The sequence below is a fragment of the Lagenorhynchus albirostris genome, chromosome 18, assembly GCF_949774975.1.
Source record: "Lagenorhynchus albirostris chromosome 18, mLagAlb1.1, whole genome shotgun sequence".
NCBI lineage: Eukaryota > Metazoa > Chordata > Mammalia > Artiodactyla > Delphinidae > Lagenorhynchus > Lagenorhynchus albirostris.
Genome location: NC_083112.1, coordinates 15,333,079 through 15,361,077, shown reverse-complemented (window position 1 = coordinate 15,361,077; position 27,999 = coordinate 15,333,079). Strand labels below are relative to the sequence as shown.

Sequence of the window (27,999 nt, the reverse complement as noted above, 5' to 3'; positions counted from 1 at the left end):
GTATAATGTTGATGGTAAGTGCTGCATATTCAATAGCTACAGTTATTTGATGAACGTACAGATGAATAACGGAATTTTAATCCCTTTGGAAAGATTATTTTTCACAGTAAAATGGATACGAAGAACTAATTTTTCTTTTTTAACCATGTCTTTTTAGGATCTTCCTAAATACTATGACGACTGTCCATTTTTCTTTTGGTTCCATACATCTTTTATACAAAATAACAGGTATGGCTATGGTATAATCCAGTAGAAACAGCTTAGTCTCGAATGTCTATGTAAGAGGAAATGACAAGTCTTTTGCTAATTGCCATAAGCCCAATTTATAGAAACCAAAAAATCCTTGAGTCACCATTCTTCATTGCCTTCCTTATTGTGATCTGGTTATTTAAAAAATATGGCTATTTTTCTTTAACATCTTTATTGGAGTATAATAGTTTTACAATGTTGTGTTAGTTTCTGCTGTATGACAAAGTGAATCAGCTATATGTATACATATATCCCCATACCCCCTCCCTCTGCATCTACCTCCCACCATCCCTATCCCACCCCTCCAGGCTGTCACAAAGCACTGAGCTGATCTCCCTGTGCTATGAGGCTGCTTCCCACTAGCTATGTGTTTTACATTTGGTAGTGTATATATGTCCGTGCCCCTCTCTCACTTCGTCTCAGCTTACCCTTCCCCCTCCCTGTGTCCTCAAGTCCATTCTCTATGTTGTGTCTTTATTCCTGCCCTGTCCCTAGGTTCATCAGAACCATTTTTTTCTTTTTTTTAGATTCCATATATATGTGTTAGCATACAGCATTTGTTTTTCTGACTTACTTCACTCTGTATGACAGACTCTAGGTCCATCCAACTCACTACAAATAACTCAATTTCATTTCTTTTTATGGCTGAGTAATATTCCATTGTATATATGTGCCACATCTTCTTTATCCATTCATCTGTCGATGGACACTTTGGTTCCATGACCTGGCTATTGTAAATAGAGCTGCAATGAACATTGTGGTACATGACTCTTTTTGAATTTTGGTTTTCTCAGGGTATATGCCCAGTAGTGGGATTGCTGGGTCATATGGTAGTTCTATTTTTAGTTTTTTAAGGAACCTCCATACTGTTCTCCATAGTGGCTGTACCAATTCACATTCCCACCAGCAGTGCAAAAAGGTTCCCTTTTCACCACACCCCCTCCAGCATTTATTGTTTGTAGATTTTTTGATGATGGCCATTCTGACTGGTGTGAGGTGATATCTCATTGTAGTTTTGATTTGCATTTCTCTAATGATTAATGATGTTGAGCATTCTTTCATGTGTTTGTTGGCAATCTGTATATCTTCTTTGGAGAAATGTCTGTTTAGGCTTTCTGCCCATTTTTGGATTGGGTTTTTTTTTTTGATACTGAGCTTCATTTTTCATATTGAGCTTGTATATTTTGGAGATTAATCCTTTGTCAGTTGCTTCATCTGCAAATATTTTCTCCCATTCTGAGGGTTGTCTTTTGGTCTTGATTATGGTTTCCTTAGCTGTGCAAAAGCTTTTAAGTTTCAGGAGGTGGGTCAGAAAGGATCTTGCTGTGATTTATGTCATAGAGTGTTCTGCCTATGTTTTCCTCTAAGAGTTTTATAGTGTCTGGACTTACATTTAGGTCTTTAATCCATTTTGAGTTTATTTTTGTGTATGGTGTTAGGGAGTGTTCTAATTTCATTCTTTTACATGTAGCTGTCCAGTTTTCCCAGCACCACTTATTGAAGAGGCTGTCTTTTCTCCATTTTATATTCTTGCCTCCTTTATCAAAGATAAGGTGACCATATGTGCATGGGTTTATCTCTGGGCTTTCTATTCTGTTCCATTGATCTATATTTCTGTGTTTGTGCCAGTACCATACTGTCTTGATTATTGTAGCTTTGTAGTATAGTCTGAAGTCAGGGAGTCTGATTCCTCCAGCTCCATTTTTCTTTCTCAAGATTGCTTTGGCTATTCGGGGTCTTTTGTGTTTACATACAAATTGTGAAATTTTTTGTTCTAGTTCTGTGAAAAATGCCATTGGTAGTTTGATAATTGCATTGAATCTGTAGATTGCTTTGGGTAGTATACTCATTTTCACAATGTTGATCCTTCCAACCCAAGAACATGGTATATCTCTCCATCTGTTTGTATCCTCTTTAATTTCTTTCATCAGTGTCTTATATTTTTCTGCATACAGGTCTTTTGTCTCCTTAGGTAGGTTTATCCCTAGGTATTTTATTCTTTTTGTTGCAGTGGTGAATGGGAGTGTTTCCTCAATTTCTCTTTCAGATTTTTCATCATTAGTGTATAGGAATCAAGACATTGCTGTGCATTAATTTTGTATCCTGCTACTTTACCAAATTCATTGATTAGCTCTAGTAGTTTTCTGGTAGCATCTTTAGGATTCTCAATGTATAGTATCATGTCATGTGCAAATAGTGACAGTTTTACTTCTTTTCCGATTTGGATTCCTTTTCTTCTCTGATTGTAAAAATATGGCTATTCTTGAGACCCACTGTTGCATTATCCTCAAGGTCCATGCCATAGGACTGCGTTATAAAACATACTATAAGCAGATCTTGAGTGTGGCAACCAATCCCTCCCATGAAAGTTTAATATGAGTTTGTTCAGTACCTTGAATATGGCAGGTCCTCAGTACGTGTTGATCTACTGATGACTGACCAACACCAAATGCTATGCCACAGGAAGGTGTCATCCAGGGAGGCTTCAGCTAGTTTAAAAGGTGGTTGACACACTTACATCTAGGGCAGAAGTTATAAGACACAGTAAGTATCAGTGAAGACAGCTTTCAAAAAATTAATGGTCTCCCATTTAAAACTGATTTTCTTATAACTAAATCGGATAATCTATTTTTAAAAAGTAATTGATTTGAAGAGTATTCCAAAGAACCCCTATCATATCTGAAACTCATTCCTAAATCTAGAAGTTCTCCACATCGTCTATTCTGTGGTGCTGAAAATTGGAGATTGGCATCACCATACCATTCAATACAAAAGGAAAGATAATATTCACAAAATCATAGAGAGTTTTGAAGAAGTGGTTATCATTGTATGTGCCATGAACTGACAGTTCCCATGACATACAATCCTAGCCTTTTCTTCAAATGTAGACTGCATCTAATCCCACCTCAAGTCCACTAAGGTGACAGTAAATAAAAACCTAGCCTAAACACCTACAATGCACACACATTTAGTGGATATTGATAGAGTGAACTTTGGATTTGATAGAACATTTTTACCAATTTTTTCCCCTGGATGTATACAGACAGAAGACTTTGACTTATAACATGAGCAAAGTCCCTCAAATAGACATCTAGGTGGAACATCATTTGGTACTTCTCAAAAGTGGTTCTTGCTAAAGGGCACAGTTTTTTCCCTTAAAACACCATGTTCATATTAGAGAAGCAACCTGCTAAATCACTTTTCTCCTCACTTTTATAGTTTCTGAAGATTTAACGTGTGAATTTCCATACTCCTTGGTAAAGCTGTTTTTATTATGAGACTTAATTTACCCAAAATACCAACTTCATCATTTAAAAGACACTTGTTATTACTGGGTTTTAATACACATCTAGTCTGATTTATCACATATAGAAATTTAATTTATTAAATATTAATTTCATAAAAGCAATATTAAAAGGATCAGTGACACGTTGTTACTGAAGGTCATGATATTTTTGTGTCTTAAGAGAGAAAGCGGGAGAGCTGGTCTTTGAAAGCTAATTAGATGCAGAGGAGGGGTCGAGACTGATGGTGACCAGCAAGGCTTGTTTTTTTAAAGCTCTAACAAGGCTGTCCTACAGCATGGCTTTTCTGTGAGCCCTACAATAAAATGTCATCTTTTTTTTTTTTCTATTCTAGGCTTTATCTTTCAAGAAGTGAATTGGATAATCCCCACAAACCAAAAGCATGGAAAATTTACCGTCCAGAGTTCGCAGTCGAGGTATATTTTGATGACGTTAAGTTGTAGCTGGTATCTAAGTGTAGTTCCCCTTCTAGGCTAGAATCATGTCCTTGCTACCTATTTATATCTTTTAAACCTATTTCCTTGCTGATCTATTTACATATATATACATATGTCCCTGAGAACTCTATTAAATATATACAAAAGAGAATGTCAATGGCAATCGTTTTTTTTGAAAGAACATGTCACAGTTTTCATTTGTATTGAGATAAATTTGAAACAGTACACGGGAACGTTAGTTATCACTTAACAACTCAGAAATAAAACTCTCTTATCAAAATAACATTTAAAAATTGTGATTGTCCCCCAATACTGTGGGTTATGTATTTTTGGACAAGTATTCATTCCCTACTTTGGTTTACATTTGTAATTTCAGATTTGTTAGAGAAGTAATTTCTAATTCCTTCTTCTACTTGATTTACAAACTATTAACGAGCATCAGAATGGCAGCAAAGATCGTTTTAAAACCCATCACCCCTGCTCACAACCAGCTTCACCTAAGCTTGGGGAACTCTGAAGTAAGGTCAAGTTTTCATTATAGACACTGGTTAGTCCTGTGTCCACAGGGAATCATTTTCTCTTTGGTACCAGGTGCTACTTTATTCTAAGTACTTTCACTGCCACTATCTTAAGGCCGTAATTGTCTTTGAAAACAGTTCTATGTTGGCTTTACTATTTGAGTGATTTTTCTTTTATTGGCAAGGCTCTCAACAATCCAGCCCAAGTTGAAATGAAAAGTAGCAAATGCTGAGAACGAGTGCCTCTGCTAAAACACAGACTGCTCGTTCCTGAAAAACCTTGCACTTTGCAAAAAGCACACGATAAAAAAATAGGGTTTGGGGAGTTGGGACAGACCATTCCAACTAAGCAGTGTTGTAACAGCGCACTAACCACTGGCCACTTGGGTTGGCAGCCCCACGAGGGCTGGAGGTTGCCACAGTCAGTATTTTTTAAGGGAAACTAGAGCAACAGTTTATAGAGAAGGGTGGGTGGGTGCCGACCTAGCAGGGATGGGAGGAGAGCCCCGAGCTGCCAGCGTGGTGGCGTGGAAGGCCATGCAGGGGCTTCTCTCCCCCTCAAAATAGCCCCCAAAGAGCGCAGCTGCAAAGGTTATTCTACTCCCCTTAATCTGACTCCCCTTGGGGGAAGAGCTCTTGGAGACACAGCATTTCAAACTCCTTCCATGTTATGACCACATTATTCCCTGTAATTTGGGTTACAGAAATGTATTGTGGCAGCCCAGGTTCTCTCCTTTAATATTCCTGCAGCTGTAATCCGTGGAGGGCAGATCAGCGGGCAGGCCTAGGTGAATGGGAAAAAAAGCGAGGAGTAAGATCTACCTTTAACACTGGCAAAAGCTGGGAAACCCCAGTTTTTCAGAATCTTGCTTTTTGAAATAAAGGAAATGACAGTTGGGGGTTTCTCTTCCGTAGCCCTCCAAAATGGATGGAAATTTCTGGCAATTACGAGCTGTCACACTATTCTGCTTTTGCTCATAAAGAGAACTTGTTCAGGGCCTCCAGCAGGGCTGCTTTCCTAGAACCCCACGCAAATAATTCGTTAAACAACTTGAGAAACTTAGATCATAATATATCAGAACGATATTGGTTTTCTTGAATAGAATTTACTGACCTGGAAAACTTGATATCCAGAAGTTTATTTTAAAAAATAGAATGGCATCCTGCCAAATCAGTCACATCACATACACAGCCTGGTGGAGGGAGAGTAATGCTAGTGGGCCACGTTTCGCAACTGCACTGTATACAGAATATGCATTTATATCAGTAGTTATTGTACATCAGGAATCTTGCTGACAAAAAAAACAACGCTTGTTGCAATAAAACCATCACCTCGAAGTATCACCATACATAACTCAAACATTCCTGACAGTTGGTTCTTAGCACATAAAGTACTTAAATCATATCGTCAACTATTAGGCAAATTTAATGATAGAACACGAGAATTTCTTTAAACACAGTATTTCAAGTTACTCTCTTTTTGTCCGGAGTACAGATTTGAAACGGTACAAACTGTACCCAAATACTGAACCATGAATTAAGCAAACAGAATGAAACGTTAAAAAAAGAACAACTCTCAAGTTTCCATTCATTACTCCCACTCACTCTTACCTGCCTCAGACAGTTTCTGTTGAAGATATTCAGTTAAATCTTTACAGGACAACACGTGAGAAGACCTACTGCCAACAGGGCTTAGACGACAGGGGCCCGGTGGGCTCTGGAGCAGGTCACTTCCTGGGGGAAGCCAGTCCCATTTGCTATTTTTGCTTCAATCCAGGCCTGTTCAGAAGCAGCACCACTCAGTAGCTACTGACCATTTAAGTACGGACAAAAGTAAGGTAGAAAAATTGCTTTTCAAGAAAAGGCAAACAGAAACCAGGCATAGCTCTGGAGCCCGTCGGGCACAACACCGGGCATCCCCCCTCCGCTAAACGTCTGCCAGCAGCTGGCCTTCCCGACCCTCTCTGGCTTCTGGCCGGAGTCACCACCGAGGCTGCAGGGAGAACACAAACTTAGGGAAACTGGAGGTCCCACACACAACGCTTCCGTCCTGCCAACAGGGGGGGACACACCAGTGTGGGTCATTGTTAACACGTCAGCCGCAGGGGCGGATTAAGAGCTCTTTATTAGAGGCCTGGGGGGTCTCGGAGCAGCACAGAACGAGGCGGCTGACTTCACTGGTGACGACAAGGGCTCACGTAAACCAGACGGCCAGGGAACAGCTGCCCATCCCAAGTCTACGGTTGTCAGATGAACCAGGGTTTGTTAGTAGTGCATACCTACGGCATAGTTTAATGAAATTACCTTTGCTTCATTGATTTATTAAGTCACACCCCAGAGACCACCATCACTGAAATTCACGACAGCCAGTACCCCATATTAAAGGCTCCAGCGTGGCAAGGAGTGAGGGATCCCGAGACAAACTTCAGCCCTGACACCACTCACGGGGAGTGCAAGCACGACGCTCTGGTTCCCTCTGAAAGGAGACCGCTTTGCCCACAAGCACCACCACTCTGTCCCCGGACGGGGAGCCAGGGCCTCTCTTGGCTTTGGCACTCTGCTCCCTGGAAGGGCTTCCGATTGGCAGAGGCAAGGAGGGCGTGGTCCAAAGTGGATCAGCAGCCCGTAGGTGGTCCGACAACTTCCCTGGAATCCCGCCCAGGCCCGGACACAGAGGCAGCAGCTCAGGGCAGCTGTCAGCCACAGTCTTCACAAAGCACCACAGACCCCTCCCCTCAGCCCCTGCCTCGAGCTCGAGCCCAGCAGAGAGGAGCTCCCTGGGACAGGAGGAGGGGCTAGCACAGGCGAGGGCCGTGCTGCTTCGCAAAGGCTCTGGGCCACACCCAACGATATGTCCGGGCGTGGAATGGGATCCCACCTGGAAGAAGATGGGTGGCACTGTTTCCACAGAGGAGCACCTTGGGAAAATCCAGGATGCTTACTCTGAAACTTAAATCAAGAACATGGAAGCCACACCACTATGCAGATATATTCTCCTCTTTAGAATCTAGACGGATGCCTTAGTTTTCAAGCACCACAGGAAAACTTTTTAAAAACTTCAACCACTTATTACAGGGTATGTGCTAAGTAGATTTTAAAAGAGACCCACATCTAGCATGGATGAAGCATTTATAACCATCCTCCTGAAACATGGTTACCTCTGGTTTTTTCTAGTGAGATCTGAGATTAAACATAGAACTAAATTGTGCTTCACTCACAACACAACCACCTAAACCGCATGTACACATACAGGTTTACGCAAAAGCCCTTAAGATAGCTCTACTTAGCCTTTCAGATTAGGTACCTCGGGCCAGCAGCCCACCCTGTATGTCCCACCAAGGACCAGAGCAGCAACTTTTCCACTTCACTACAATTATGGGCAGAAATTATATAATAGAAAAGAGAAGCTCTTCTATAAAGTTTAAGGTAGAAGGTAGAAAAATGGAAGACAAAAAAGAATTTCCCACAAAATCAAAAAATTCCACATTGGTCTTGTACTCCTTGAAACCCTGAGAACTGCAGTCCTCAAACAGCTTCACTTTGATCAAGGTTTGCCAGAACACTTCAGTATGCTTCAAACTGGCTCATCATCAACTTCCTGCTGTATTCATAGGCCAAAAAGAGTGCCCCGTTGGCAGGGAACGCGCGAATCATGGTAGGTTTCAGTCCAGAATATAAGGCCGTTATTCCTAGAAAACAAAAGGGTGACCAAAGACTGAGCTCCCCCTCCTTGGACATATCGCACGAACCCACACAGCACAGATATTTTTACAGTTACAGATCCAGACAACAGCGCTGAACCCCAGCAGCGATGGAACAGGTTTCCCTGGACCACTGGAACTAGACAGACTAGTAGGAACAAGGGCGAGGGCAGGTCTGCCAGCAGAGCTGGTGAGGCTCCGGGTACAGTCACCGATCCCGTGCCTGTTACCTCCTGGTAAGCGGGTCAGGCAGAGCAGGGGGCCTCCTGTGGGCAGACAGGAGGCAGCCACAGAGCCACGGACGGCAGCAACTTCGCAGCTTCACCTGGGGGGCGAGGACCACGAGGCACTGGGCCAGAACACAGAGCACTGACATTGATGTGGAAGACCTGTTTCTAGTGTTAGCACTGCCCAAGGCAGTTCTGAAGATCCAGGCAGATAAGGGAGGTGTAAGTACTTTGGAAAACTACAAAGTGTAATGCAAATTTAAAAGGGGTTACTGTTAGTAATACACAAGATGTCTGTGCTCTATTTGGGGTTAAAGCAGTTGCTGCATGCTGTTACTGTGCTCGCTTTCTCTCAAAATCAAGACAGAAAAGTGCACATCCAATTTTTAAGACGTATAGTGGATGCTGGAAGGACAGGTCTTTACTCACTAGTGGCATAAAATTGGCTTTATACAAACACTAAAAGTCTTTATCTACCTGTATAACTAAAAACTGATAGCAAATCACCTTCAGAAATTGCTTAGTGCCTTTCTCATTGCAGAAGTCTTATCATTAAGGATGTACGTTCTTTTAAATGCCTTACTGATATGCTGTTAGAGCTCATCTCCTGATGATATTGTTTAAAACAAGTGGTGCAGGACTTCCTTGGTGGTCCAGTGGTTAAGACTCCACGCTTCCACTGCAGGGGGAATGGGTTGGATCCCTGGTTGGGGAAGTTTCACATGCCGCAGAGTGCAGCCAAAAAAAAAAAAAAAAAAAAAAAGTGGTGCTAACTCTGAAACATGTGTCCTCTTAGACAAAACACATACTTTAAAAATTCCCACCAGGCTATTTAGAAACAAAATCCTGGCCCAAAGGTTAGGAATCAGAGCTTTAAACATTCTTGAGGGGACTTCCCTGGTGGCGCAGTGGTTAAGAATCTGCCTGCCAATGCAGGGGACACGGGTTCAATCCCTGGTCCAGCGAGATCCCACATGCCGTGGAGCAACTAAGCCCGTGCACCACAACTACCGAGCCTGCACTCTAGAGCCCGCAAGCCACAACTACTGAGCCCACAAGCCACAACTACTGAAGCCCATGTGCCTAGAGCCCATGCTCTGCAACGAAAAGCCACCGCAATGAGAAGCCCGCGCACCGCAATGAAGAGTAGCCCCCACTTGCCGCAACTAGAGAAAGCCCGTGCACAGCAACAAAGACAACACAGCAAAAAATAAAATAAACATTCTTGAGAATAATGAAGTAAGCTAAAGAAAGGGGTCTGGAAACAAATCCACAAATGTGAATTACATACACTGTTAGAAAAGCGAGGCGGTGGAAGAGAGCGATTACCCACCTGCTCGACTTCCACAAGACGAGCGGCCGAGTGACCACTCCCCATACGTCCCTCCTGTTTCAGCAGTTGGCAGACTCACCTTCATTTTTCACGATGCTTATGAAAGTTCCAATAAATCCTGCCTGCTTTCCAGACATGGAGAGAACTTGAATTCTGGATTTGATACAATCCACTGGGTAAACAGCAAGCCAGAGGCAGATTCCACCAAATCCACCACTTAACATCAAAGGGACAGGGCCTAGAGAAGAAAATGAGCAAACAGTGTTTTGTCTCAAGAACAGCTGATGTGATATTTCCAGAGGTCAGTGTAGTAGTGGCTGCAGGTAGGTGCAAATACAAACACGAAAGCTGCGGAACACAGTTCTCTGGGGCAAGTGTCAAACTGCCTAAGAGCACAGGTTCTGTGTGGTAGCCTGGGGCTGTCCCTCAGGACTCCAGGGCAAGGGGCAGCCCTAGTGAGGGTCAGATTTAGGCTGGTCTCTGTGGCCCTCCTGCCCCGTCCTCCAGAGGCCTGGCCCCCCAAGAACCAGCAGGCCCCCAGCAGCATGGCAATGCCCTACCATGAGGAGTGAGAACAGAGGCCACTGAAACACAGGCTGCATCTTCTTCAACTTTCCCTTAATTATTCTAATATATTAATGTCCCACAGCTCTGATTCTTCCTTTGCCATGAAAAAGCAAAGTTATTAAACGTAACAGTTAAGCCTAGGAGCTTGACTATCCCCAGAATAGGTCCAAAACACTGAAGGGAGGTATTTAAGAAACAAGTAACCACTCATGTGAGCCAAACATCGATACAGTTGTGTCAAGCAGTTAATTAGGATAAACTAGAAAGAAGTACACTTCTCACTGCTCTCAAAACACTATCAAGATTTATTACTAAGCTTATTGCAAGATGATTTATAGGTGATTTCCCCAATTGTTGGTGATATCCTACAGGGAAAATAATATCTGTGTTCTCCCCTAAAATGGACCCAGAGCAAATGAACAAATGTTATTCCAGTAAAACCTGGAATTATTATTATTATATATTAAAATAACTGGAATTATTATTTGGTGGGGGGGAACCTTCAAGATGGCAGAGGAGTAAGCCGTGGAGATCACCTTCCTCTCCACAAATACATTAGAAACACATCTACATGTGGAACAACTCCTACAGAACACCTACTGAACGCTGGCAGAAGACCTCAGACCTCCCAAAAGGCAAGAAACTCCCCACATACCTGGGTAGGGCAAAAGAAAAAACAGAGACAAAAGAATAGGGACGGGACCTGCACCTCTGGGAGGGAGCTGTGAAGGAGGAAAGGTTTCCACACACTAGGAGGCCCCTTCGCGGCGGGGCTTGGGGTGGGGGGAGCTTCAGAGCCACAGAGAGGGCGCAGCAACAGGGGTGCGGAGAGCAAAGCGGAGAGATTCCCGCACAGAGGATCGGTGCCAACCAACACTCACCAGCCCGAGAGGCTTGTCTGCTCACCTGCCAGGGCGGGCGGGGGCTGGGAGCTGAGGCTCGGGCTTCAGAGGTCAGACCCCAGGGAGAGGACTGGGGTTGGCTGCGTGAACACAGCCTGAAGGGGGCTAGTGCGCCACGGCTAGCCAGGAGGGAGTCCTGGAAAAAGTCTAGACCTGCCAGAGATGCGAGAGACCATTGTTCAGGGTGCGCGAGGAGAGGGGATCCCCCTTCCCTGTCTGCCCACAGAAGGCAGAGCACCGCCTAAACGAGCTCCAGAGATAGGCACAAGCTGTGGCTATCAGCTCGAACACCAGAGATGGGCATGAAATGCTAAGGCTGCTGCTGCCGCCACCAAGAAGCCTGTGTGCGGCACAGGTCACTCTCCACACCCACCCCAGGAGCCTGTGCAGCCCGCCACTGCCAGGGTCCTGGGATCCAGGGACAACTTCGCCGGGAGAACACACAGCACACCTCAGGCTGTTGCAACGTCACGCTGGCCTCTGCCGCCACAGGCTTGCCCCACATTCCAATTATAACTACCATACTCCTCCCTCCCCCACCAGCACGAGTGAGCCAGAGCCCCCTAACCAGCGCTGCTTTAAACCTGTCCTGTCTGGGCATGAACAGATGCCTGAGGGCGACCTACAGGCAGAGGCAGGTCCAAATCCAAAGCTGAACCCCAGGAGCTGTGCGAACAACGGAGAGAAAGGGAAATCTCTCCCAGCAGCCTCAGGAGCAGCGGATTAAATCTCCACAGTCAACTTGAGGTACCCTGCATCTGTGGAATACCTGAATAAACAATGAATCATCCCAAGATTGAGGCAGTGGACTTTGAGAGCAACTGTGGACTTCGGGTTTGCTGTCTGACACTGACTTGTTTCTGATTTTTAACTTAGTATAGTTTTTAATGCTTGTTATCATTGGTGGATTTGTTTATTGGTTTGGTTGCTCTCTTTTTATTACTTTTAAATTTTATTTTAATTATTTTATTTTATTATTTTTCGTTCTTTTTTTCCTCTCTTTTCTTCTGAGCCATGTGACTGACAGGGTCGTGGTGCTCTGGCCGGGCATCAGACCTGAGCCTCTGAGGTGGGAGAGCCAAGTTCAGGACATTGGACTACCAGAGACCCCCCGGGCCCACATAATATCAATCAGCAAGAGCTCTCCCAGAGATCTCCATCTCAATGCTAGACCTAGCTCCACTCAACGACCAGCAAGCTACAGTGCTGGACACCCTATGCCAAACAACTAGCAAGACAGAAACACAAACCCACCCATTAGCAGAGAGGCTGCCTAAAATCATAAGTTCACAGACACCACAAAACACACCATTGGACATGGCCCTGCCCACCAGAAAGACAAGATCCAGCCCCACCCATCAGAACACAGGCACCAATCCCCTCCACCAGGAAGCCTACAAAAGCCACCGAACCAACCTTAGCCACTGGGGGCAGACACCAAAACCAAAGGGAACTACGAACTTACAGCCTGCAAAAAGGACACCCCAAACACAGTAAGTTAAATGAAATGAGAAGACAGAGAAATATGCAGCAGATGAAGGAGCAAAGTAAAAACCCACCAGACCAAACAAATGAAGAGGACACAGGCAGTCTACCTGAAAAAGAATTCAGAGTAATGGTAGTAAAGATGGTCCAAAATCTTGGAAACAGAATGGAGAAAATACAAGAAACGCTTAACAAGGACCTAGAAGAACTAAAGAGCAAACAAACGATGATGAACAACACAATAAATGAAAAGAAAAATTCTCTAGAAGGAATCAATAGCAGAAATAACTGGGGCAGAACAACAGAAAAGTGACCTGGAAGATAAAATAGTGGAAATAACTACTGCAGAGCAGAATAAAGAAAAAAGAATGAAAAGCATTGAGGACAGTCTCAGAGACCACTGGGACATTAAACTCCCGAACATTCGAATATAGGGGTCCCAGAAGAAGAGAAAAAGAAAGTGTCTGAGAAAATATTTGAAGAAATTATAGTTGAAAACTTCCATAACATGGGAAAGGAGATAGTCAATCAAGTCCAGGAAGCACAGAGTGTCCCATACAGGATAAATCCAAGGAGAAATACTCCTAGACACATATTATTCAAACGATCAAAAATTAAATACAAAGAAAAAATATTGAAAGCAGCAAGGGAAAAGCAACAAGTAACATACAAGGGAATCCCCATAAGGTTAACAGCTGATCTTTTAGCAGAAACTCTGCAAGCCAGAAGGGAGTGGCAGGACATATTTAAAGTGATGAAAGGGAAAAACTTACAACCAAGATTACTCTACCCAGCAAGGATCTCATTTAGATTTGACGGAGAAATTAAAACCTTTAAAGACAAGCAAAAGGGCTTCCCTGGTGGCGCAGTGCTTGGGAGTCCACCTGCCGATGCAGGGGACGCGGGTTCATGCCCTGGTCCAGGAGGATCCCGTGTGCCGTGTAGTGGCTGGGACTGTGGGCCATGGCCGCTGAGCCTGCACGTCCGGAGCCTGTGCTCCGCGACGGGAGAGGCCATGGCAGTGAGAGGCCCGCGTACCACAAAAAAAAAAAAAAAAAAAAAAAGACAAGCAAAAGAATTTAGCACCACCAAACCAGCTCTACAACAAATGCTAAAGAAATTTCTCTAGGCAGGAAACACAAGAGAAGGAAAAAACCTACAAAAACAAACCCAAAACAATTAAGAATGTGGTAATAAGAACATACATATCAATAATTACCTTAAATGTAAATGGATTAAATGCTCCAACCAAAAGACATAGACTGGCTGAATAGATACAAAAACAAGACCCATATATAGCTGTCTACAAGAGAGCCACTTCAGACCTAGGGACACATACAGACTGAAAGTGAGGGGTTGGAAAAAGATATTCCACGCAAATGGAAATCAAAAGAAAGCTGGAGTAGCAATTCTCATATCAGACAAAAATAGCCTTTTTTTTTTTTTTTTTTTTGTGGAACACGGGCCTCTCACTGCTGTGGCCTCTCCTTCGCGGAGCACAGGCTCCGGACGTGCAGGCCCAGCGGCCATGGCTCACGAGCCCAGCCGCTCCACGGCATGTGGGATCCTCCCAGACCGGTGCATGAACCCACGTCCCCTGCATCAGCAGGCGGACTCTCAACCACTGCGCCACCAGGGAAGCCCCAAAATAGACTTTAAAATAAAGACTATTACAAGAGAGAAAGAACAACACTACATAATGATCAAGGGATCAATCCAAGAAGATATAACAATTGTAAAATATTTATGCACCCAACATAGGAGCACCTCAATACATAAGGCAAATGCTAACAGCCATTAAAGGGGAAATCGACAGTAACACAATCATAGTAGGGGACTTTAACACCCCACTTTCACTCATGGAGAGATCATCCAAAAGGAAAAAAATAAGAAAACACAAGTCTTAAATGACACATTAATAAACAAGATGGATTTAATTGATATTTATAAGACATTCCATCCAAAAACAACAGAATACACTTTCTTCTCAACTGCTCATGGAACATTCTCCAGGATAGATCATATCTTGGGTCACAAATCAAGCCTTGGTAAATTTAAGAAAATTGAAATCATATCAAGTATCTTTTCCGACCACAGTGCTATGAGACTAGATATCAATTACAGGAAAAAAACTGTAAAAAATAAAAACACATGGAGGATAAACAATACGCTACTAAATAACCAAGAGATCACTGGAGAAGTCAAAGAGGAAATCAAAATATACCTAGAAACAAATGACAATGAAAACACAATGACACAAACCCTATGGGATGCAGCAAAGGCAGTTCTAAGAGGGAAGTTTATAGCAATACAATCCTACCTCAGGAAACAAGAAACATCTCAAACAAACAACCTAACCTTACACCTAAAGCAATGACAGAAAGAGGAACAAAAAAACCCCCAAAGTTAGCAGAAGGAAAGAAATCATAAAGATCAGATCAGAAATAAATGAAAAAGAAATGAAGGAAATGATAGCAAAGATCAATAAAACTAAAAGCTGGTTCTCTGAGAAGATAAACAAAATTGATAAACCATTAGCCAGACTCATCAAGAAAAAAGGGGAGAGACTCAAATCAATAGAATTAGAAATGAAATAGAAGAAGTAACAACTGACACTGCAGAAATACATAGGATCATGTGACATTACTACATGCAACTACATGCCAAAAAAATGGACAACCTGGAAGAAATGGACAAATTCTTAGAAATGCACAACCTTCTGAGACTGAATCAGGAAGAAACAGAAAATATAAACAGACCAATCACAAGCACTGAAATTGAAACTGTGATTACATATCTTCCAACAAACAAAAGCCCAGGACTACATGGCTTCACAGGTGAATTCTATCAAACATTTAGAGAAGAGCTAACACGGATCCTTCTCAAATTCTTCCAAAATATAGCAGAGGGAGGAAGACTCCCAAACTCCTTCTATGCGGCCACCATCACCCTGATAGCAAAACCAGACAAAGATGTCACAAAGAAAGAAAACTACAGGCCAATATCACTGATGAACATAGATGCAAAAATCCTCAACAAAATACTAGCAAACAGAATCCAACAGCACATTAAAAGGATCACACACCATGATCAAGTGGGATTTATCCCAGGAATGCAAGGATTCTTCAATATATGTAAATCAATCAATGTGATACACCATATTAATAAACTGAAGGATAAAAACCATATGATAATCTCAACAGATGCAGAAAAAGCTTTTGACAAAATTCAATACCCATTTATGATAAAAACTCTCCAGAAAGTAGGCACAGAGGGAACTTACCTCAACATAATAAAGGCCATATATGACAAACCCACAGCCAACATCATTCTCAGGGGTGAAAAAGAGAACCCATTTCCTCTAAGATCAGGAACAAGACAAGGTTGCCCACTCTCACCACTGTTATTCAACACAGTTTTGGAAGTTTTAGTCACAGCAATCAGAGAAGAAAAAGAAAAGGCATCCAAATCGGAAAAGAAGAAGGAAAACTGTCACTGTTTGCAGATGACATGATACTATACATCGAGAATCCTAAAGATGCCACCAGAAAACTACTAGAGCTAATCAATGAATTTGGTAAAGTAGCAGGATACAAAATTAATGCTCAGCAATCTCTTGCATTCCTATACACTAAGGATGAAAAATCTGAAAGAGGAATTAAGGAAACACTCCCATTTACCATTGCAACAAAAAGAACAGAATACCTTGGAATAAAACCTACCTAAGGAAACAAAAGACGGCTATACAGAAAACTATAAGACACTGATGAAAGAAATTAAAGAGGATTCAATCAGATGGAGAGGTACACCATGTTCTTGGGTTGGAAGAATCAACATTGTGAAAATGAGTATACTACCCAAAGCAATCTACAGATTCAATGCAATCCCTATCAAGCTACCAATGGCATTTTTCACAGAACTAGAACAAAAAATTTCAGTTTGTATGGAAACACAAAAGACCCCGAATAGCCAAATCAATCTTGAGAAAGAAAAATGGAGCTGGAGGAATCTGGCTCCCTGACTTCAGACTATACTACAAGGCTACAGTAATTCAGACAGTATGGTACTGACACAAAAAAGAAATATAGATCAATGGAACAGGGTAGAAAGCCCAGAGATAAACTCACACACATATGGTCACCTTATCTTTGATAAAGGAGGCAAGAATATACAATGGAGAAAAGACAGCCTCTTCAATAAGTGGTGATGGGAAAACTGGACAGCCACATGTAAAAGAATGAAATTAGAACACTCCTTAACACTATACACATAAATAAACTCAAAATGGATTTAAGACCTAAATATAAGGCCAGACACTATAAAACTCTTAGAGGAAAACACAGGCAGAACACTCTATGACATAAATCACAGCAAGATCCTTTTTGACCCACCTCCTAGAGAAATGGAAATAAAAATAAACAAATGGGACCTAATGAAACTAAAAGCTTCTGCACAGCAAAGGAAACCATAAACAAGATGAAAAGACAACCCTCAGAATGGGAGAAAATACTTGCAGATGAAGCAGCTGACAATGGATTAACCTCCAAAATATACAAGCAGCTCTTGCAGCTCAATATCAGAAAAACAAACCCAATCCAAAAATGGGCAGAAGACCTAAAAAGACATTTCTCCAAAGAAGATATACAGATCACCAAGAAGCACATGAAAGGATGCGCAACATCACTAATCATTAGAGAAATGCAAATGAAAACTACAATGAGATATCATCTCACACCAGTCAGAATGGCCATTATCTAAAAATCTACAAACAATAAATGCTGGAGAGGGTGTGGTGAAAAGGGAACCTTTTGCACTGTTGGTGGGAATGTAAATTGATACAGCCACTATGGAGAACAGTATGGAGATTCCTTAAAAAACTAAAAATAGAACTACCATACGACCGATCAATCCCACTACTGGCATATACCCAGAGAAAACCATAATTCAAAAAGAGTCATGTACCACAATGTTCACTGCAGCACTATTTACAATAGTCAGGACAGGGAAGCAACCTAAGTGTCCATCGACAGATGAATGGATAAAGAAGATGTGGCACATATATACAATGGAATATTACTCATCCATAAAAAAATGAAATTGAGTTATTTGTAGTGAGTTGGATGGACTTAGAGTCTGTCATACAGAGTGAAGTAACTCAGAAAGAGAGAAACAAATATTGTATGCTAACACATACATATATATGGAATCTAAAAAAAAAAAAAGGTTCTGAAGAACCTAGGGGCAGGACAGGAATAAAGATGCAGACATAGGGGGACCTTGATGATGGCGGAAGAGTGAGACGCGGAGATCACCTTCCTCCCCACAGATACACCAGAAATACGTCTACACGTGGAACAACTCCTACAGAACACCTACTGAAGGCTGGCAGAAGACCTCAGATCTCCCAAAAGGCAAGAAACTCCCCCATGTACCTGGGTAGCGCAAAAGAAAAAAAAAAAGAAAAAACAGAGACAAAAGAATAGGGACGGCACCTGCACCAGTGGGAGGGAGCTGTGAAGGAGGAAAAGTTTCCACACACTAGGAAGCCCCTTCGCAGGCGGACACTGCGGGTGGCGGAGGGGGGGAGCTTCGAAGCCGCGGAGGAGAGCGCAGCCACAGGGGTGCAGAGGGCAAAGCGGGGAGATTCCCGCACAGAGGATCGGTGCCAACCAGCACTCACCAGCCCGAGAGGCTTGTCTGCTCACCCGCCGGGGCGGGCGGGCCTGGGAGCTGAGGCACGGCTTCGGTCGGAGCGCAGGGAGAGGACTGGGGTTGGCGGCTTGAACACAGCCTGAAGGGGGTTAGTGCGCCACGGCTAGCCGGGAGGGAGTCCGGGAAAAAGTCTGCACCTGCCGAAGAGGCAAGAGACTTTTTCTTCCCTCTTTGTTTCCTGGTGCGTGAGGAGAGGGGTTTAAGAACGCTGCTTAAAGGAACTCCAGAGACGGGCACGAGCCGCGGCTAAAAGCGCGAACCCCAGAGACGGGCGCGAACCGCGGCTAAAAGCGCGGACCCCAGAGACGGGCGCGAGCCGCGGCTAAAAGCACGGACCCCAGAGACGGGCGGGAGACGCTAAGGCTGCTGCTGCCGCCAAGGGGCCTGTGTGCGAGCACAGGTCACTCTCCACACCCCTCTTCTGCGGAGCCTGTGCAGCCCGCCACTGCCACGTTCCCGGGATCCAGGGACAACTTCCCCGGGAGAACGTACGGCGGACCTCAGGCTGGTGCAAAGTCACGCTGGACTTTGCCGCCGCAGGCCGGCCCCGCACTCCGTGCCCCTCCCTCCCCGCCGGCCTGAGTGCACCAGAGCCCCCGAATCAGTGGCTCCTTTAACCCCGTCCTGTCTGAGCAAAAAACAGACGTCCTCCAGTGACCTACACGCAGAGGCAGGGCCAAATCCAAAGCTGAGCCCCTGGGAGCTGTGAGAACAAAGAGAAAGGGAAATCTCTCCCAGCAGCCTCAGAAGCAGCGGATTAAAGCTCCACAATCAACTTGATGTACCCTGCATCTGTAGAATACATGAATAGACAACCAATCATCCCAAATTAAGGAAGTGGACTTTAGGAGCAAGATCTATGATTTTTTTCCCTATTTCTCTTTTTGTGAATGTGTATGTGTATGCTTCTGTGTGAGATCTTGTCTGTATAGTCTTGCTTCCACCATTTGTCCAAGGGTTCTATCCGTCCATGGTTTTTTTTTAAATTTTTTAAATTTTAAAATTTAAAAAAATTTAAATTTTTAATTTAAAAAATTTAAAAAATTTTAAATTTTAAAATTTAATTTAATTTAAATTTAAAAATTTAAAAAATTTTAAAAATTTAAATTTTAAAATTTTTAAATTTTAAATTTAAATTAAAAATTAAATTTTAATTTAAATATAATTTAAATTTAATTTAAAATTTTTTAAATTTTAAAATTTAATTTAAATTTATAAATTTAATTTAAATAAAATTTAAATTTTTAAATTAAAAAATTTTTAAGTTTTAAATTTTTTTTTAATTTTTTAAAAATTTTAAAATTTTTAAAAAATTTTTTTCTTAATAATCAATTTTAATTTTAATAACGTTTTTATACTTTACCTTTGTTCTTTCCTTCCTTCCTTCCCTCCTTTAGACAACGAATCATCCCAAATTGAGGAGGTGGTCTCTGACAGAAAGATTTATGATTTTTCCCCCTTTACCTCTTTTAGTGAGGGTGTATGTGTATGCTTCTGTGTAAGAGTTTGTCTGTATAGCTTTGCTTCCAACGTTTGTCCTAAGGTTCTATCCGTCCCATTTTTTTTCTAAATAAGAATTTTTTAATTCAATAACTTTATTATACTTTATTTTTACTGTATCTTCTGTCTTTTTTCCTTCTTTCCCTCCCTCCTTCCTTCCTCCCTCCCTCCCTCCTTTCTTTCCTTCTTGCCTTCTTTCCTTCTTTGCTTCTTTCTTTCTTTCTTCCTTCCCTCCTTTCCTTCTTTCTTTCCTCATACTTCTAATTCCCTCTACTTTTTCTCCCTTTTATTCTGAGCCGTGTGGATGAAAGGCTCTTGGTGCTCCAGCCAGGAGTCAGGGCTCTACCTCTGAGGTAGGAGAGCCAACTTCAGGACACTGGTCCACAAGAGACCTCCCAGCTCCACATAATATCAAACGGCGAAAATCTCCCAGATACCTCCATCTTAACACCAGCACCCAGCTTCTCTCAACGACCAGCAAGCCACAGTGCTGGACAACCTATGCCAAACAACTAGCAAAACAGGAACACAACCCCACCCATTAGCAGAGAGGCTGCCTAAAATCATAATAAGGCCACAGACACCCCAAAACACACGACCAGACGTGAACCTGCCCACTAGAGAGACAAGATCCAGCCTCATCCACCAGAACACAGGCACTAGTCCCCTCCACCAGGAAGCCTACACAACCCACTGAACCAACCTTAGCCACTGGAGACAGACATCAAAAACAGCGGGAACTACGAACCTGCAGTCTGCAAAAAGGAGACCCCAAACACAGTAAGATAGCAAAATGAGAAGACAGAAAAACATACAGCAGAAAAAGGAGCAAGATAAAAATGCACCAGACCTAACAAATGAAGAGGAAATAGCCAGTCTACCTGAAAAAGAATTCAGAATAATGATAGATGATCCGAAATCTTGGAAATAGAATGGACAAAATGCAAGAAACAGTTAACAAGGACCTAGAAGAAATAAAGATGAAACAAGCAATGATGAACAACACAATAAATGAAATTAAAAGTTCTCTAGATGGGATCAATAGCAGAATAACTGAGGCAGAAGAACGGATAAGGGACCTGGAAGATAAAATAGTGGAAATAACTACTGCAGAGCAGAATAAAGAAAAAAGAATGAAAAGAACTGAGGACAGTCTCAGAGACCTCTGGGACAACATTAAACGCACCAACATTCGAATTATAGGGGCTCCAGAAGAAGAAGAGAAAAAGAAAGAGACTGAGAAAATATTTGAAGAGATTATAGTTGAAAACTTCCCTAATATGGGAAAGGAAATAGTTAATCAAGTCCAGGAAGCACAGAGAGTCCCATACAGGATAAATACAAGAAGAAATACACCAAGACACATATTAATCAAACTGTCAAAAATTAAATACAAAGAAAGCATATTAAAAGCAGCAAGGGAAAAACAACAAATAACACATAAGGGAATCCCCATAAGGTTAACAGCTGATCTCTCAGCAGAAACCCTACAAGCCAGAAGGGAGTGGCAGGACATACTGAAAGTGATGAAGGAGAAAAACCTGCAGCCAAGACTACTCTACCCAGCAAGGATCTCATTCAGATTTGATGGAGAAATTAAAACCTTTACAGACAAGCAAAAGCTGAGAGAGTTCAGCACCACCAAACCAGCTTTACAACAAATGCTAAAGGATCTTCTCTAGGCAAGAAACACAAGAGAAGGAAAAGACCTATAATAACGAACCCAAAACAATTTAGAAAATGGGAATAGGAACATACATATCGATAATTACCTTAAATGTAAATGGACTAAACGCTCCCACCAAAAGACACAGATTAGCTGAATGGATACAAAAACAAGACCCTCATATATGCTGTCTACAAGAGACCCACTTCAGACCTAGAGACACATACAGACTGAAAGTAAGGGGATGGAAAAAGATATTCCATGCAAATGGAAACCAAAAGAAAGCTGGAGTAGCAATTCTCATATCAGACAAAATAGACTTTAAAATAAGGACTATTAAAAGAGACAAAGAAGGACACTACATAATGATCAAGGGATTGATCCAAGAAGAAAATATAACAATTGTAAATATTTATGCACCCAACATAGGAGCACCTCAATACATAAGGCAAATACTAACAGCCATAAAAGGGGAAATCGACAGTAACACATTCATAGTAGGGGACTTAAACACCCCACTTTCACTCATGGAGAGATCATCCAAAATGAAAATAAATAAGGAAACACAAGCTTTAAATGATACTTTAAACAAGATGCACTTAATTGATATTTATAGGACACTCCATCCAAAAACAACAGAATACATATTTTTCTCAAGTGCTCATGGAACATTCTCCAGGATAGATCATATCTTGGGTCACAAATCAAGCCTTGGTAAATTTAAGAAAATTGAAATTGTATCAAGTATCTTTTCTGACCACAACGCCATGAGACTAGATATCAATTACAGGAAAAGATCTGTAAAAAATAAAAACACATGGAGGCTAAACAATACACTACTTAATAATGAAGTGATCACTGAAGAAATCAAAAAGGAAATCAAAAAATACCTAGAAACAAATGACAATGGAGACACAACGACCCCAAACCTATGGGATGCAGCAAAAGCAGTTCTAAGGGGGAAGTTTATAGCAATACAAGCCCACCTTAAGAAGCAGGAAACATCTCGAATAAACAACCTAACCTTGCACCTCAAGCAGTTAGAGAAAGAAGAACAAAAAAACCCCAAAGCTAGAAGGAAAGAAATCATAAAAATCAGATCAGAAATAAATGAAAAAGAAATGAAGGAAACAATAGCAAAGATCAATAAAACTAAAAGCTGGTTCTTTGAGAAGATAAACAAAATAGATAAACCACTAGCCAGACTCATCAAGAAAAAAAGGGAGAAGACTCAAATCAATAGAATTAGAAATGAAAAAGGAGAGGTAACAACTGACACTGCAGAAATAAAAAAGATCATGAGAGATTACTACAAGCAACTCTATGCCAATAAAATGGACAATCTGGAAGAAATGGACAAATTCTTAGAAATGCACAACCTGCCAAGACTGAATCAGGAAGAAATAGAAAATATGAACAGACCAATCACAAGCACTGAAATTGAAACTGTGATTAAAAATCTTCCAACAAAGAAAAGCCCAGGACCAGATGGCTTCACAGGTGAATTCTATCAAACATTTAGAGAAGAGCTAACACCTATCCTTCTCAAACTCTTCCAAAATATAGCAGAGGGAGGAACACTCCCAAACTCCTTCTACGAGGCCACCATCACCTTGATACCAAAACCAGACAAGGATGTCACAAAGAAAGAAAACTACAGGCCAATATCACTGATGAACATAGATGCAAAAATCCTCAACAAAATACTAGCAAACAGAATCCAACAGCACATTAAAAGGATCACACACCATGATCAAGTGGGGTTTATCCCAGGAATGTGAGGATTCTTCAGTATACGCAAATCTATCAGTGTGATAAACCGTATTAACAAACTGAAGGAGAAAAACCATATGATCATCTCAATAGATGCAGAGAAAGCTTTTGACAAAATTCAGCACCCATTTATGATAAAAACCCTGCAGAAAGTAGGCATAGAGGGAACTTTCCTCAACATAATAAAGGCCATATATGACAAGCCCACAGCAAACATCATCCTCAATGGTGAAAAACTGAAAGCATTTCCACTAAGATCAGGAACAAGACAAGGTTGCCCAATCTCACCACTCTTATTCAACATAGTTTTGGAAGTTTTAGCCACAGCAATCAGAGAAGAAAAGGAAACAAAAGGAATCCAAATCGGAAAAGAAGAAGTAAAGCGGTCACTGTTTGCAGATGACATGATCCTATACATAGAGAACCCTAAAGATGCTACCAGAAAACTACTAGAGCTAATCAATGAATTTGGTAAAGTGGCAGGATACAAAATTAATGCACAGAAATCTCTGGCATTCCTATATACTAATGATGAAAAATCTGAAAGTGAAATCAAGAAAACACTCCCATTTACCATTGCAACAAAAAGAATAAAATATCTAGGAATAAACCTACCTAAGGAGACAAAAGACCTGCAGAAAATTATAAGACCTGCAGAAAATTATAAGACACTGATGAAAGAAATTAAAGATGATACAAATAGATGGAGAGATATACCATGTTCTTGGATTGGAAGAATCAACATTGTGAAAATGACTCTACTACCCAAAGCAATCTATAGGTTCAATGCAATCCCTATCAAACTACCACTGGCATTTTTCACAGAACTAGAACAAAAAATTTTGCAATTTGTATGGAAACACAAAAGACCCTGAATAGCCAAAGCAATCTTGAGAACGAAAAAAGGAACTGGAGGAACCAGGCTCCCTGACTTCAGACTATACTACAAAGCTACAGTTACCAAGACAGTATGGTACTGGCACAAAAACAGAAAGATAGATCAATGGAACAGGATAGAAAGCCCAGAGATAAACCCACGCACATATGAACACCTTATCTTTGATAAAGGTGGCAGGAATGTACAGTGGAGAAAGGACAGCCTCTTCAATAAGTGGTGCTGGGAAAACTGGACAGGTACATGTAAAAGTATGAGATTAGATCACTCCCTAACACCATACACAAAAATAAGCTCAAAATGGATTAAAGAACTAAATGTAAGGCCAGAAACTATCAAACTCTTAGAAGGAAAACATAGACAGAACACTCTATGACATAAATCACAGCAAGATCCTTTCTGACCCACCTCCTAGAGTAATGGAAATAAAAACAAAAATAAACAAATGGGACCTAATGAAACGTCAAAGCTTTTGCACAGCAAAGGAAACCATAAACAAGACCAAAAGACAACCCTCAGAATGGGAGAAAATATTTGCAAATGAAGCAACCGACAAAGGATTAATCTCCAAAATTTACAAGCAGCTCATGCAGCTCAATAACAAAAAAAACAAACAACCCAATCCAAAAATGGGCAGAAGACCTAAATAGACATTTCTCCAAAGAAGATATACAGACTGCCAACAAACACATGAAAGAATGTTCAACATCATTAATCATTAGAGAAATGCAAATCAAAACTACAATGAGATATCACCTCACACCAGTCAGAATGGCCATCATCAAAAAATCTACAAACAATAAATGCTGGAGAGGGTGTGAAGAAAAGGGAACACTCTTGCACTGCTGGTGGGAATGTGAATTGGTTCAGCCACTATGGAGAACAGTATGGAGGTTCCTTAAAAAACTACAAATAGAACTACCATATGACCCAGCAATCCCACTACTGGGCATATACCCTGAGAAAACCAAAATTCAAAAAGAGTCATGTACCAAAATGTTCATTGCAGCTCTATTTACAATAGCCCGGAGATGGAAACAACCTAAGTGCCCATCATCGGATGAATGGATAAAGAAGATGTGGCACATATATACAATGGAATATTACTCAGCCATAAAAAGAAACGAAATTGAGCTATCTGTAATGAGGTGGATAGACCTAGAGTCTGTCATACAGAGTGAAGTAAGTCAGAAAGAAAAAGACAGGTACTGTATGCTAACACATATATATGGAATTTAAGAAAAAAAAATGTCATGAAGAACCTAGGGGTAAGACAGGAATAGAGACGCAGACCTCCTAGAGAACAGACTTGGGGTTATGGGGAGGGGGAAGGGTGAGCTGTGACAGGGCGGGGGGGAGTCATGGACACGTACACACTAACAAACATAGTAAGGTAGATAGCTACTGGGAAGCAGCGGCATGGCACAGGGATATAGGCTCGGTGCTTTGTGACAGCCTGGAGGGGTGGGATGGGGAGGGTGGGAGGGAGGGAGACGCAAGAGGGAGGACATATGGGAACATATGTTTATGTATGACTGATTCACTTTGTTATAAAGCAGAAACTAACACACCATTGTAAAGCAATTATACCCCAATAAAGATGTTAAAAAAAAAAAAAGATGCAGACATAGAGAATGGACTTGAGGACACAGGGAGGGGGAAGGATAAGCTGGGACGAAGTGAGAGAGTGGCATGGACATATATACACTACCACATGTAAAATAGATAGCTAGTGGGAAGCAGCCGCATAGCACAGGGAGATCAGCTCAGTGCTTTGTGTCCACCTAGAGGGGTGGGATAGGGAGGGTGGGAGGGCGATGCAAGAGGGAGGAGATATGGGGATATATGTATACGTATAGCTGATTCACTTTGTTATACGGCAGAAACTAACACACCATTGTAAATCAATTATACTCCAATAAAGATGTTAAAAAAAAAAAAGTTGGGGATGTCCTGCTGCAGCCTCTGCCCTGAGGAAGTTACCAAGGCTGGAGGATGGTGCTCGCTGTTACCCGCTGCACGGTACTCCCCGGCATCCAGAAACTCCCAGTGCCAAGCGGAACCCCCACAAGGGGCGAAGTGCACAGAAGTCACCGAGACTACACCACTTGGAAGCAGACACCGTCGAATCCACCTGCTGTCCCTGCCAACACACTTACCTAGTTCATCTTTTGATCTCCCCGATGCAAAAAACGATCGGCTCAGCTCATAGCCACCGAAGAAGAAGAAGTAGCCCGGTACTTCTCGAAGTAAAGTGCTCGAGAGTCCATGGTAGAAGCCCAAGGGGCCGTCCTTCCTAAGGATACTCTTCACGACAGACCAAACTGTGCTGGGGGGACACACGGGGTGACAGATAAGAACAGCATTCACACCCAACTAGCAGACCTGATGGGAGCTCCAACAAGGAAGTAGCTCATTTTATAAACAGAGGAACCAGAATTCCAGCAATAAAAGGTTTTTGTGGGAAGGAAATATCTCCGAGAAAGACAAGTTTACAATTATTTTGTAACAAGTTTTATTACTTGAACTAGTCTGTGTAAAGATATTTTATGACAACGAATGCATACATTTCTAGAAATCGTTGTCAAAGATCTAAAAGAGCCAATACCCATTTTTTCAGTAGTAAGTGAAATTACAATGAGATTGTCCAAACTCAGAGCAAATAAAATGGCACTGTACGTGCCCAGTCCCTTACCTGCCTTGATTCCTATCTCCTCAGCCTTTCTTTTGAGCTTGTGTATTTTGAGGGAATTGGTTCAGGTGTTTAGGGTTTGTTTTGTTTTGCATTCGTCCAGGGAAGTGAGCAACAAGCCTTAAATGTTACTTGAAGGCAAGACAAAAGAAATTCTCAGAGCTGAGCTATAGCTCCTGCAAGGCTCTAGATGCACCCAGTATTTAGTTCTTAGCGAGGTAGGTGTGTAAAAATATTTTACTTGAAGCAGATCAGAGCCTGCAGGAGCCAGAACACGGGCACTTCCCGTGCAGGCTCCTCTTCCTGGTGGGGTAGCGGGGCAGGCCTATCCCTGGGAGGAGAAGCACCACAAACCACCCCTGTCAGCTTAGCCAGCCCCTCACTCCTCACTTTGTTCTCAGCAGGTGACCTGGCTTGGATCAGGGAAGGATCAGGCCCCCAGGGAACAAAGGCCACCTGCTTTTATTGATGATCTTCCTTCCCAGGCATTACCCCCTAGCCAGGCCCTGCCTGCAGTGCCCCCTCCTTCTATCAATACAATGAAGAAGTAACAAAGTCATCCCACTCCACACACTTAGCCTGCTTCCAATCCAGGTCTTAACCCCAAGCTACCAAATCCCAGGCTTGGGCGCTGCTATACCTAAAATACAGTTAGCCAATATTTACTTTTGTACAGGGTGTCCGTCTACCTAAGTCCTTTGGATCTAACAATTGCTTTCTTTAAAAATACTTTAAACGACTTTTAAGGGACCCAAGGGCAACTTTCTGGGTGCTGTTCATGATCTATTTCTTTATCTAGGTACCAGTTTACAAAGGCATGTTCATTTTGTCACTACTTGTGGAACTGCACACCTAGGATTTCCTGTGATTTCTGGGTGTGTTCCTGTTATTGTGTGTACACTGTATCTCAATAAAAAAGCATTAAAGACGTAAAGTTTTGAACTTCTAGGCTATGAATAATAGATTTGAATTGGTTGTAATGAATCTCACAGGTGCAGGAAATAGGGCGCTATTATGAACCCCATCCTCACTGGATG

At 42.0% G+C, this 27,999-nt stretch overlaps 2 protein-coding genes across 15 annotated transcripts in view; one reads left to right on the top strand and one right to left on the bottom strand.

Annotated features, from left to right (window-relative positions):
- TPTE2 (transmembrane phosphoinositide 3-phosphatase and tensin homolog 2) overlaps positions 1 to 4,134 on the top strand; it is a 59,232-nt gene extending 55,098 nt beyond the window's left edge. For both annotated transcript variants that reach the window (XM_060128762.1, XM_060128763.1), the window contains 2 exons: positions 158 to 228; positions 3,889 to 4,134. In XM_060128762.1, the coding sequence (XP_059984745.1) occupies positions 158 to 228; positions 3,889 to 3,997 (180 nt within the window). In that variant the 3' untranslated portion in view covers positions 3,998 to 4,134. The remainder of the gene's footprint in view (positions 1 to 157; positions 229 to 3,888) is intronic.
- SLC25A15 (solute carrier family 25 member 15) overlaps positions 1 to 27,999 on the bottom strand; it is a 109,456-nt gene that overhangs the window by 64,102 nt on the left and 17,355 nt on the right. For 9 of the 13 annotated variants that reach the window (XM_060128770.1, XM_060128765.1, XM_060128768.1 and 6 more), the window contains 4 exons: positions 26,430 to 26,599; positions 9,850 to 10,008; positions 5,624 to 8,198; positions 2,642 to 2,769 (listed from right to left, as the gene is read on the bottom strand). In XM_060128770.1, coding sequence (XP_059984753.1) covers positions 8,074 to 8,198; positions 9,850 to 10,008; positions 26,430 to 26,599 — 454 coding nt within the window. In that variant the 3' untranslated portion in view covers positions 2,642 to 2,769; positions 5,624 to 8,073. Of the gene's footprint in view, positions 1 to 2,444; positions 2,557 to 2,641; positions 2,770 to 3,949; positions 4,119 to 5,623; positions 8,199 to 9,849; positions 10,009 to 26,429; positions 26,600 to 27,999 lie in introns of those variants that run through there. The other 4 variants (XM_060128772.1, XM_060128773.1, XM_060128774.1 and 1 more) reach the window with 4 other exon arrangements.